Raw genomic sequence first — 12,211 nt, 5'->3', positions numbered from 1 at the left:
ATTGGCCCCGCCTCTAGGGCAGGGCCACCCTCCCGGGAGCGTTCTTTGCCCGCCCTTCGCAGGGGAGCAGCGGGCGCTCCTTAGGACGGGGAGGAGGGGGGATCCACGCGCTCCCCTCACTCTAGCTCCTGAGCGAGGTTTCCGTCAGTCTTCGGACCGTTGGGCCTCCTGGGTGGGGCCTGGCCGGGGGCGGGGCTTACTGTTGCATAGCAACGGGGGGCGGAGCGCTGCGCGCGCAGCCGCAGTCTCGCTGGAACCCGTGCCGTCCGCCCCTTAAGAGGCTCGAGCTGTCGCGTCTGCCTCGCGCTCGCTCTCCGGGTCTTGCTACCGTGCGGAGGACGCTTTTCATACTTTGCCGCCAGGCTCCTCGTTTCGAAGTCCGCCGCGGCGAACATGGTGAGTGACCCTCAGCTCGGGCGTCCACCAAGGGAGGGACTGTGTCCCGCGGCTCCAAGGCAGTTCCCGGGCCGCCGCCCGGGATCGTCTTCGGCCCGGCCTCGCTGCCTTCGATCCAGAGGTCTGCAGGTCCCCGGGGTGGGCCGCGGAACCCGGGGACCGTCCGTGTGGGCGCGGTTTCCCCCAAGGCCAGCTCAGTGACCCGTGGGCCTTTTCAGCCTTTTCTACCGAGAAGAAAAAGGATTTTATTGAACACCCTAGAGGGCGGGGTGATTGCTAGCTAGCGTGATTAAGAACAGGGTGGCCTTGCCGTGGCTTTGTTTGTCGTATCTGGCAATCAGCTTCAGTGGCACTCTCGTTGGGCTTGTCAAGCTTGGCAGTGTCTCTTTTAACCCTTCCCTGCCGGGTTGTCCATCCATAGCTAGAAATTTGCCTTTCCCTGAGAACATGGCTTTACCACAAACTTTGGGTGCGAGGGGTGAACATGATGTTGCTTTCCTGGTGCAAATATAAAAGCTCTCAGGAGGTCCGTTTAATAACTCCAGTCCGTTAACAAGAGAAACATTCTTTGTGCTGAGATGGTGGAGATGTTGAGTAATTTACAAACTTCTCTGTCTCTAAACTGTTACTCAAATCTGCTGTACAACAGTATCCCAACTGGGCGTTCAGGTAGAACATTTTGTCACTGTAGTCGGCATACACTGTTACCATTTTTGGTCAATGATTTGCTGGCAAGGCCTTGCCACACTGCTAGAAATACTATCCTGTTGCTGCATCTGTGCGCTTGGAAGCAGTTGGTACCCACTTATCTGTCTACACTGTTTTCACTAAATAACAACTTTGATTTTCCTTAGGATAGAGCAACTGGCTTGCAGGTGCCTATAGCTCATTGGATTAAATGGATAGTTTTCTTGATAACTGACCCTGCTTAATAGTGTTTTGATACTAAATCCTGTTCTTCTTTGGGTTTAATGCTATATCAGCTACAAATAGATCAGACCCTGAAGTCTTTTGAACCTCTTCAATAGTTGAAATGTATCTGTAGATAACTGGTTTATTAAAGACTTATTCTTAGGGCTTTGAGTTCTGATCAGTTTGAACACTCAGTGTAAGGAAGTGCTGTTTAGCTGACTGGTGTCTGATGTAACAACGCCTTTTCTTTTAGTTGAGAACACAAACTTGATATTTAAAACAGGGCTAAACATTTTAAATGTCTTAATGCTTGGTTTTAAAGCTTAACTTTCCTGTGTACGTTCAAACAAAATGAAAGAAGAATCTGTTGTATTTCCTGGTACATGGGGGGAGAGAGAGAAACCAAAGGTGGGTTCATTCTTACATCCAAGTCCTAATCTATTTGTTATGGTCTGAGGACGTGGGTGCAGGAATGCCACTGCCGGCATGGCACCTTGTGAGTCCCTCCTCCTTTCACTGTGAACTCTGGGTACTGAACTGAGGTAAGGTTGTCAGACTTGCCTGGCAAGTGCCTTTACTGCTGAGCCTTTTCACCAGTTCTGGGTGTGTTTTCAGCATGAAGGTTTCAGAACACAGACTCTTACTATGTTTGATTTTATAAGCGTGGAGCATCTCCATTCAGTTCAGCCATTAGAGAGTATTAGAGAGTGTTTCTCCTTAATCATCCCAGATTCTAGCACTCTCTATACTTGAAACCTTTTAGATTTGTTGGTGAGCTGCTTGGTGTCCTTTTCTGAGGCAAGATCTCACTCTGTGATCCAGAATGACACAGAACTCACTGTGAAACCCAGGCTGGACTTGAACTTAAGGCAAGCCTGCCTTAGCCTCCAGGTGCTAGACTTACAGGTGTTAGGGTCTTGTTATAGCCCAGGGTGGCCTAGCATTCTGTTCTCTTAGGCTCCAGAGTGCTGGGATTATAGGTGTCAGCTAATATGCTTAGCTTTTCCCCCTTTTCTTTGTTTTTTCGAGACAGGGTTTCTCTTGTGTAACAATCCTGGCTTTCCTGAAATTAGCTGTGTAGAACAGGCTGGCCTTGAACTCAAAAGACATTGGCCTGCCTCTGCCTCCCCAGTGCTGGGATTAAAGACGTGTACTATCATTGCCTGCCTCCCCCATTTCCTTTTTTGGGGGATGGTAGTGGGGAGATCAAATTTTAACTGCTTATAGGTTTGTTTAATTTAGAAGAATTGCTTCCTGGTACTCACTAAGTCTTTTAGAAGTGGTTGGAATAAAGCAAGTTGAAATTAGAAAAATGAGATGTCGTGTTTTCAAATGTCTCATTACAAAATATCACCATAACTGTCTCTATAAAATCCCCTCCCACTGGGGGAAAATGTACCCTCTGTTTGCACATGTCCAATAAAATTTCTGTGTGTGTACTGGGTGTGTCAGCTTCCTCATATGTGCAAAGATTATTTGCCAGCTCACCATTAAATTCCTGACTTTATTTGCTCAGTTCTATTGGGTACAGCTTGACACATCACATGTAGATTTGGCTAGCCTTTTCTTTTACCAAGGAATGCATTTGCAGCATAGTTTTGTGGCTCTCTGGAAAGTAGGGTGTAGTCTTGCCTTGAAATACAGTCAAAGAATATGTGATAATGTAACTCTTATCTTTACACAGACAGAATTCTTCTCCAACAAACTGAGCTAATTGGCTTGGACTAAATTACCAGTTTATTCTGCACCTGGTACTTAGGAAAAACATTATTAACAATTCAGCCCCTTGATTTTTCAAGACAGGATTTTTCTGTGTGGTGCTGGCTGTCCTGGAAGTCACTCTAGACCAGGTTGTCCTCAAACTTAGATCCATCTGCCTCTGCTTCTCCAGTGCTGGATGGAGTTAAAGGCGTGCACCACCACACTTGACCGTTTATATGCCCATTTAACATGAAAATCAGGCTGTAAGGGATCAATTACCTCCCAAAAATCACTTTTTCTTATTTTACACCCATCTTTAAAATGGAAGCATTTTAATCAGTGCAGAATAAAGTTCCCTTTTATCAAAAGAAAAATCATGATGATGAGGTCATATTTTAGGTATTTGTTATTACTGCAGCTTCCTAGTTACTCTCTTCCTCCCTACTGGGTACCAGTCCTGTGTCAGATCTTATACTGGCCCATTAGGAAGTGATTATATTCAGGATGTTATAAACTCAAAGAACATTCATGATAGAGAAACTTCTTCAATAGAAGAAATGTGAACCTGGGCAGGTAACCCAGGGAGTCTTGAGAAAGGATATGAACAGATCTTGTTAAAGAATATATAATAGGTCTTTCCTTTCTTTTTTTCTTTTCTAATAATTGAGATGATCTTACTGTAACCCAAGCTGGCCTCAAAACTATAGAGATAGGGTGTGTCTTAAGTGCAAGGTTCAGGTCCATTTCACCACAGTTACGTGAAGTTGATAGATTTCATTCTTTGACATTTTTATGCCTTTTTAAAAAAATAAATTTACTTATGTGTATGTATGCTTTACCTACATGTCTGTGTGCCATGTGGGTGCAGTACACATGGAAGTCAGAAGAGGGCGTTAGATCCTTTGGAACTGGAGTTAACATGGATGTGAGTTGCCATGTGGGAACTGACCCTAGGTTTTCTGAGGAGCAATCAGTTCCCTTAATTGCTGAGCCAACTCCAGCTCCTTCACTTTTCATGCTTTTACATCCTTAATTCATGTTACATCAGTGTGTTAAATTTTATATATGTTATGCTGTGCCTTGCCTAGTCCCTTTCAACCTTTTTTTTTTAATTTTTGTGTTCTTCTGGGGAAGATGTTGGTTTTTATTACATTTACTTAATTTATTGAGTTGTTTATATATGTTTGCCTTGGTCTACATGTAGAACTTAGAGAACAACTTGCTGGAGTTGATCCTCTACAATGTAGGTCCTGGGCATTGAACTCAGGTCATCAGGCCTATGGGCAAATGCCTTTACTTTGAGCCATCTCACCAGCCCAGGGTGTTGGATTGAACTACTGGGTCTTATTCCACTATAAAACTGCACAGGTTTATTCATCCCTTTATTAGTAGACATTTGGACATTTCTCCAGTTGACTTATCTATTTAAACTTTTTACAATAGTTGGTTTCCATATAAAATTATTATATATTACTTGTCTAGTCCCTGTGTGTCCTCTTGGTATAAACACAGAGACCCTTGGATGGAGAGCATGCATGTGTATTTTCTCCTCCTCTTGGTATGTTTTACTTTGTATCTCATTATCTATATAGCCTTTTGATGGCTTGAATAAGAAATATCCTTCACAATCTCATGTTTGTATACCAGATCCCCAGTTGGTGGAATCCTTTCTGTTTCTTTTACCTAATTTGAGCCTTAAGTCCTTTGCCTGGCTGATGTGTAGAAAATGGTTTCTACGTTTCATTATTAGTACTGTTTCTGTATATATTGTACTTTTTTTTTTTAATTGATGCTAGAAATGAGCCCCAAAGCCTCACATAATGCTAGGCAAGCAAGGTATCACCATGCTTCACATCAGCTTACATGTAATGTTTATATATAAGACGTGTATCTGTGAACCTGACTTCATCTGAGCTGAAATCAAGCACTGACCAAAAAAACCCAACAACAACCAAAAACAAACCAAACAAAAACCCCAAGACCACTCTTGTCAGTGCTGGGTCCTCATACCGTGGACTGGTATTTCTCCACATGTGTCTTTCCAGACGTCTTAAGCTGTTAAATCACAGAAGAAAAATGCTTCCTCTTTATTTCACCTGCCATTTCCAGGCTTCTGGGGTGATGGACCATAGAGTAGGTAGCTCATCTTAGTTGGGACCTACAGAGATTCATCTCCTCCATTCTAAACTTGTCTCTTTTTCCTGGGGCACTTCATTCAGACAGAATATTAAAAACCAGTGGAGAGATGGTACAGTAATGAAGAACACTTGCTATGTTTGTAGAGGGCCCAGGTTCAGTTCCCAGCACCCTCTTTAGGTGGTACACAACCACCTATAACTCCAATTCCAAAGGACCTCACACCCTCTTCTGCAGGTACTGCATACACACAGTATCACATACAGACAAGCAAGCATACATGTAGTATACATAAGTATAAAATAAGCCAAATACCCAGAGACTGTATGGAAGCTTAAAAGTTTGTTGTGAACTAATCAAACAAAGCCTACTTAAAAGTAACTATGCACAACAAATTCATTCTCATCCTCTGTCTGACAGGATCTCCACCCTGTAGCTAGCCCAGGCTGGTCTTTAGCACTCCATCCTCCTGAGTGTGGGAATTGCTTGCATATGCCACTTCACCAGACATCACAACAGCTTTTCCATGAATAGAATTGCTTCAGTGAAGTAGTGTTTTAACCGTGTAAAGGATCTGAAATTCTTGTGTTTTTATACTATTAAAACTTACCTCCTTTCGGTAATAACCAAGTGTTTTGAGATGGATCATATCGTTCTTTTTTTTTTCTTTTAAAGGTTTATTCATTATGTATAGTGTTTTGCCTGCCTGTATGTCTGCAGGCCAGAAGAGGGCACCAGATCTTATCATAGATGGTTGTGAGCCATTATGTGGTTGCTGGGGATTGAACTCTGGAGAGCACCCACTGCTCTCAACCTCCAGACCCTGAGCCTTGGGAAACTGACTTGTATATATAAATGCATTGTCTTTGTCTGTAAAGCTTGCAAAGTCGAGAAGTCTCTGCCCCAGTCAGACATACATGAGCACCTGAGAGACGGGGACCTCGGTGCCTCCTACAGCAGTACCCCATCGAAGGAAGACTATTCCTTTCAACGTTTGTGTACTGTGCTATAGGTTGTACCTCTTTTAACCTGATCACAGAAAAAGAACAATGAATTTCCTATCGTGATTTTTCTTTTGGCATATCAATGTAATTTAGTTTTGAATATTTTCAACATAGATTTGGTGCATTCTCAAATGGTTATAGAGCTGAAGTTGACACAGATAAGATTAAGCTCTCTTACTTTTGGACAGATTAAGGAATTCTCGTTACGAAATTTTGCTTCAGGAATGTATATATATTTAAAAATTTCTCAGTGCTCCTTAAAGAAAGTAACCAGCAAAGGTGAAATGTATTTAAAGCCAGTATAATCTATAATTCTTTGTGACGCTAGCTATCAACCCAGGACCTTGTGTATGCCTGGCAGTCACTCCACTAAGCCATCTCTAGCCCTACCTAAAATATTGTGTCAACATTTGACTGATAGAAAAATTAGTGACTTTTACATATTTTCATTGTTGGAAATTCTATATATATTTTACACCTAAAGCACAACTCATTCAGGCTTGTTGTGCAGCTATCATCCTAGCTCTCTGGAATTAGAGACAGGCAGGAGGATCTTGAGTTCAAGGCCTTCCTGAATACTAAATAAGATGATCTCAATGTAAGCATTTAAATATTCATTACACATATTTGACTTGTATTTACGTACCATGACTGTAGTTTAAAAAGTAGGCCCACATACTCAGGTTTCTCCTAATATATTTAACAAATTTATTAGCATTGGAGTTTAGAATTTTAAAGTTGTTAATTAAAATGAAATAAAATTTAAAATTCAGTTCCTTAGCCACGTTTAAAAAAGTCACTAAACTGCATATGGTTAGTGGTGGCCTTATTGATCCAGACATATACTTTATGAATTGGTTTATTTAGTTCGTGGTGGGAAGTTAGCTTGAATAACTGACACTTTAATGCTTTGCACTTATATAATCTAAGAAGCAGTACTAGGAATGTCAATCTGTATTTCTTATTTATGTATGTGTGTTCACCTATGCCTGCTTGAGTCTGTGTTCCCACATGCATGTAGGAGCCCACAAAGACCAAAAGCATGTTGGATCCCCCAGAATTGGAATTATAATTATAAGCCTCCATTTGGGTTCAATCCAAGTCCTTTGCAAGAGTGGTAAGCACTCTTAATTGATGACCCATCTCTCCAGACAGTTTCTTTTTTAATACTTACTAAGATGTTTTTGAGAGTACCACTCTTTCAAGATGGGGCTGTACATATCAGTACGCAATCCCTTTCTCATAGTAGCGCACATGGATGCTACTAAATTATAATATGTGATTAAGAGGATGTTAATTTTGACAGACAAGTTCCTATAGAGATGGAGCGCTTTTATTTATTTATTTATTTATTTATTTATTTATTTTAGTGGGGAGGTGTTTGAGACAGAGTTTCTCTGTGTATTTTTTTAAAATATTTATTTATTTATTATGTATACAATGTTCTGTCTGTGTGTATGTCTGCAGGCCAGAAGAGGGCACCAGATCTCATTACAGATGGTTGTGAGCCACCATGTGGTTGCTGGGAATTGAACTCAGGACCTTTGAAAGAGCAGGCAATGCTCTTAACCACTGAGCCATCTCTCCAGTCCCTCTGTGTATTTTTTGAGTCTGTCCTGGAATTCGCTCTGTAGTGCAATGCTGGCCTCAAACTCACAGAGATCCCTGCCTCTGCCTCTTGAGTGCTGGGATTAAAGGCGTGAGACACTGCTGCCCAGCTGATTGTTTTAATTTTTATATCTGTTCTTATTTTTATAAACACTGCATTGGGAACTGAGGTTTAAGCATTGAAACAATTGGATAGGACCCTACCTTTGTATACATACTGCAATTCAGTTTGCATCTTTTTATGTAAATCCTTAGAGATGAGACAAGAATTGCTGTGGTAACACTGTAATGATTCTGGCATACAGAAACTCCTCTTTTGTCAAAGGAAATTGGATGGTATTTCTTTATTGGCTATCTTGAATCATAGAAAATAGCTTAAAGACCTTACACATGAAAAAGAAGGTAACAACGTGTCAACTGTCAGGCAGTGTATTCCCTTGCTCATGCCATCTTTACACACTTCAGGTGTGACCAGTTCTGCTCAGACATACTGCCAAGCTGTTAGAGGCATGCTTTTGGAGTCTGTTTGCCACTTTCTCTATGACTTCTGGTTAGTTGCTGTTTTGTTCTTCTGTTTTATCAGTTTTCATTTCTTGCTGGATGGATAGAAAAAGCCAAAACCACTTATTTAATTGGGGGGGGGGATTTCTGCCTAGCTGGTCCCAGCAAACTAGTCCTTCATAATAAAAGCGTCATGAGAGAAATGTACAGTGGGGGAAAAGCTGCTTGCATCATGGCTGCGAGGAAGCAGAGTTTAAAGAGGAATGAGCTGTGTCTAACCTATTTCCTCCTACTGATCCCCACCTCCAAAGAGCCACCGAAGGATGCAGAGATGGACAGTACCTTCAGTTTCTCAGTTCTTCAGATTCTATTTGGGAGCGCTCACTCCTGTGGTCCACCTGATGACATTGATTCATGTTACGTTTAAATTCATTTTTTTAAGAAACTTTTGCACAGTTTCTTTCAAAATAGTCTGATTTATGGAATTGCCATGTCAAAATCAATTTGAGTGTTCTATACAGCAGGAACAATACAGTAAATTGATAACTTGAAAACCAAGAGGGATTACTTGCCGACTGTTCACCCAACAAGGGAGTGGTGTCCAGAATAGTCCAGCAAAGTCCTGACCTATCTGATTACAAGGTGCAAATAAATGGTGTCGAGTATAGTGGCACACATCTATAATTTCCTCATTTGGGAGGCTAAGGGGGAAGGTTATTGTGAGTTCCAGGAAGGTCTAAAAAGGATGGTGGTGATATCAAATATAGTGGTTGTATATTAGATATTTCATGTCTTGTTTTTGGGACTAGTGTCATGGTAAACATGGGTGTTTACCAGACATCTTTTTGACAGGCTGATTTGATTCCTTTTGTATATATAACTAGTTGGATAGCTAGATTGTGGGAGTTCTGTTTTTAGTGTTCTGAGGAACCTCCATATTGTTTTCCATAATGCTGTATATGTTCATATTCCCACCAATGATATGTGGTAGTTCACCTTTTTCTGCATCCCTGCCAGCATGGGTGTATTTATAGATGGTGTGTGGTTGTGCTTTGCATTTCCCCCTTCCAACTAATACAGTCATTTTTCATATAATTGGTCATTTATTCTTTGAGAATGGTCTATTCAGCTCCCCGCCCTATCAGAGTTGCGATATTTTTCTGTTGGATCCCTTGTCTCTCTTGGATCAGCATCTCTTGTTGGATGAACAACTTGCTAATGTTTTTCATTCTCTGCTGGATGTCTCTTCACTCTTGTATCCTGTTGTTTAGAAACCAGTTGGTTTGATTAAAACCCCAGTTGCCTGTTTTTACTTTTATTGCCTGTGCCCTGGGGAAGCCATCCAAAAGCCATTGTCCACTCAATGTCTTGCAGGTCATCCTTGAGTCTCCTGACAGTTTTATGGTTTGGGGGTCTCATGTTTAGGCCTTTGATGTACTTTGGCTTGATTTTTATGTGATGAGAGATAGGGGTCTTGTTTATTGTTTTGTGTATGAATTTTCAAATTTCTCAGCTTCCTTCATTAAAGACTCTGTCCTTGCTCTAATGTAGGTTTTTGGTGCTTTTTCCAATGATTATTAGTTAGCTAGCTGTAGATTATGGAATGATTTCTGAGTTCTCTATTCCATTGGTCTGCGTGAGTGTATTTTTATGCTTGCACCGCGTTGTTTTGTTTATTTGCTCTTTGTAGTATGTTTTGAGGTGTGAGATAGTATGATTTTTTTTTCTGCTAAAATACTTTGACTACCCAAGTTTCATTTTTTTTAATTTTCCTTCCCTCTCTTGTGTAACCTAGACTTCATAGGCAGGGTGTAGCCAAGGCTGTATTTGCCTCCTGCTTCCAGTTCCCAGGTGCTGGAATAGCAGGCGTGTGATACCATTCCCATCTTCCTTTTTCTGTTTTGTGAAGAAAACCATGCTTTGTGGGTAGAGATCACATTGACTCTAAATTTGCTTTGATAGTATGGACATTTTAACAAGGCCTTCAACCCATTAGCCTTTCTGGGACGTCTTCTCCTGTTGGTGTGTAGTCTCCATTGTTCTCTTTTCCTTGTTTTGTAATTAGCATTGCATAATAATCCACTCCCTTGGCTAGATGGAGGCCTAAGGGGTGTTCTTGTTTTCTTTGATGTAGCACTAGGGATGGGGGATGACACCTGTTAGCTAACAGTCTGTCTCTACGCTGTATCCTCAGTCCCTTGGAAGGGTTTTCTGTTGCTGTTGTTGTTTCTGGCTCTTTGTTTTAGCAGTGGGGATTGCATTTTTTTTTCTTTTCTCTGCAAAAATGCTACTGATTTGGTATATGGCTTTTTGTATCTTGCAACTTACAGAGTTTATTTGTCAGACTTTTATATAAAGGGGAGAGGAGGGGGGGAGGTTAGGAGGGGGGGTTGGGAGGGGGGGAGAGTGGGAGGAGTGGGAGGCTGGGAGGAGGCGGAAAATTGTTTTTTTCTTTCTTAATAAAAAAAAAAGAAAACCAAAATATAAAATAAACAGTACAGTAAATCAATGATGATTATCAACATAATAGTCTTCATGAATTATGTTACTCTAGTTAACAGGCATTCTATAAAAACGTTAATTTAAACATTGGAACCATAAAGTTCCCTTATAGCCATAAATTTAGAAAATTAGTAATCAATAATCAATTTCTGTAGAGTGTTACTTTTTAAAATTTCAAGTACCAATCTGGCCTTTACAGAATAAAATCATATACCAAAAAAAAAAAAAAAAAAGAGTCACGTTTCCGCAACAGAATATGCGCTTCTCCTCTCCTGGCTGGCTCTCTATCCTGTAGCTCTTTCCTTGCTCACCTTGCTGCTCTGGGTAAGACTTCACGTTCTGGGTAGGAATGGGTGTCCTTGTCGTAGCCCTGATTTTACAGGGAATAGTTTTTGATTTTCCCCTTTGAGATGATGTCAAGACGTTTTTACTTTTTCAAATATCAGCAGATTCATGAAACATTCTCTACTTGGTAAAACTAGTAGACAACTCGTTTTAAGTAATGCCTCTAAATGTTTTCGGCTTCAAAGTAAATGGGCCCATGGCAACAACTTAGACCACATAAACTTTTAAATGTGTTGTTTTGTGGAATATTGATTTCTTAGTCATGTTCTTGAATATTGATTAGTATATACATTTATATCTCTTACATAGCATTTATCCTGAAATTTATATGAAATATGAAGCTCACATATTAGGCAGTTAAAGTACATATTTAAAGGTTTCAAGACAAAAATACTATTAAACTTTTATTGGTTGAGTTAAACATGTAGTTGGCAGCATCACAGTTGTAGTTGGTGGATGGTGGCTAAGATGTGAAGGGCAGAGTGGAGTGGTAGGTACTAAGAAAGTGGGAATGGAGGTAGCTGATCGAAGGCCTTGGGTTTGACCCTATCACTGCATAAGCAAAAACAAAGTAACAATGTAAAAACATCCACTAACAACAGCTCTTGTTCTTTTGCTGGGAAGCCAAGAGCAGGAGTCAACTAACAAATGGTTAGACAATATTGGATAGATAATACTGCAGTGATAGAAATAACAATAGTCCTCTTCAGTACGTGGAGGATCATGCAGATTTTGGTTAGAGCTGATGGCGAGGGACAAATAGGAGCTGCTTTCCCAGAGGAGGATCTGAGCTGACCCTGAGGACAACCAGATGAGAAGAGGAACTGTGAGATGTTCCGGGAGCCTTAATAATGAGCTTCTCCTTAAACAGCTCCTAAGTAGCAAGTAGAACTTCCACTCGTTCTGCTGCATTGGCCATCCCAGCACATTTGTGCTTTGTTCTAACGTGACTGAGGATTTTTATGGTTGGAATCGGTGACAGTATTGTTTACTTGGCTTTTTTTTTCTTCTGTTTTTAGTTTTTTGTTTTGTTTTGTTTTTCGAGACAGGGTTTCTCTGTGGCTTTGGAGCCTGTCCTGGAACTAGCTCTGTAGACCAGGCTGGTC

At 40.9% G+C, this 12,211-nt stretch overlaps 1 protein-coding gene across 1 annotated transcript in view; it reads left to right on the top strand.

Moving 5' to 3' along the window:
- The first annotated feature begins 210 nt into the window (after nt 1-210).
- The window catches only part of Dstn (destrin, actin depolymerizing factor), a 36,223-nt gene continuing 24,222 nt past the window's right edge, over nt 211-12,211 (top strand). The window contains exon 1 of the mRNA XM_005365518.3: nt 211-396. Coding sequence (XP_005365575.1) covers nt 394-396 — 3 coding nt within the window. The 5' untranslated portion in view covers nt 211-393. The remainder of the gene's footprint in view (nt 397-12,211) is intronic.

This window comes from Microtus ochrogaster, unplaced genomic scaffold (assembly GCF_000317375.1).
Source record: "Microtus ochrogaster isolate Prairie Vole_2 unplaced genomic scaffold, MicOch1.0 UNK3, whole genome shotgun sequence".
In the NCBI taxonomy this organism is placed as follows: Eukaryota; Metazoa; Chordata; class Mammalia; order Rodentia; family Cricetidae; genus Microtus; species Microtus ochrogaster.
Note: the sequence above shows the minus strand (reverse complement) of the source record. Positions and strands in the feature narration are given on the sequence as shown.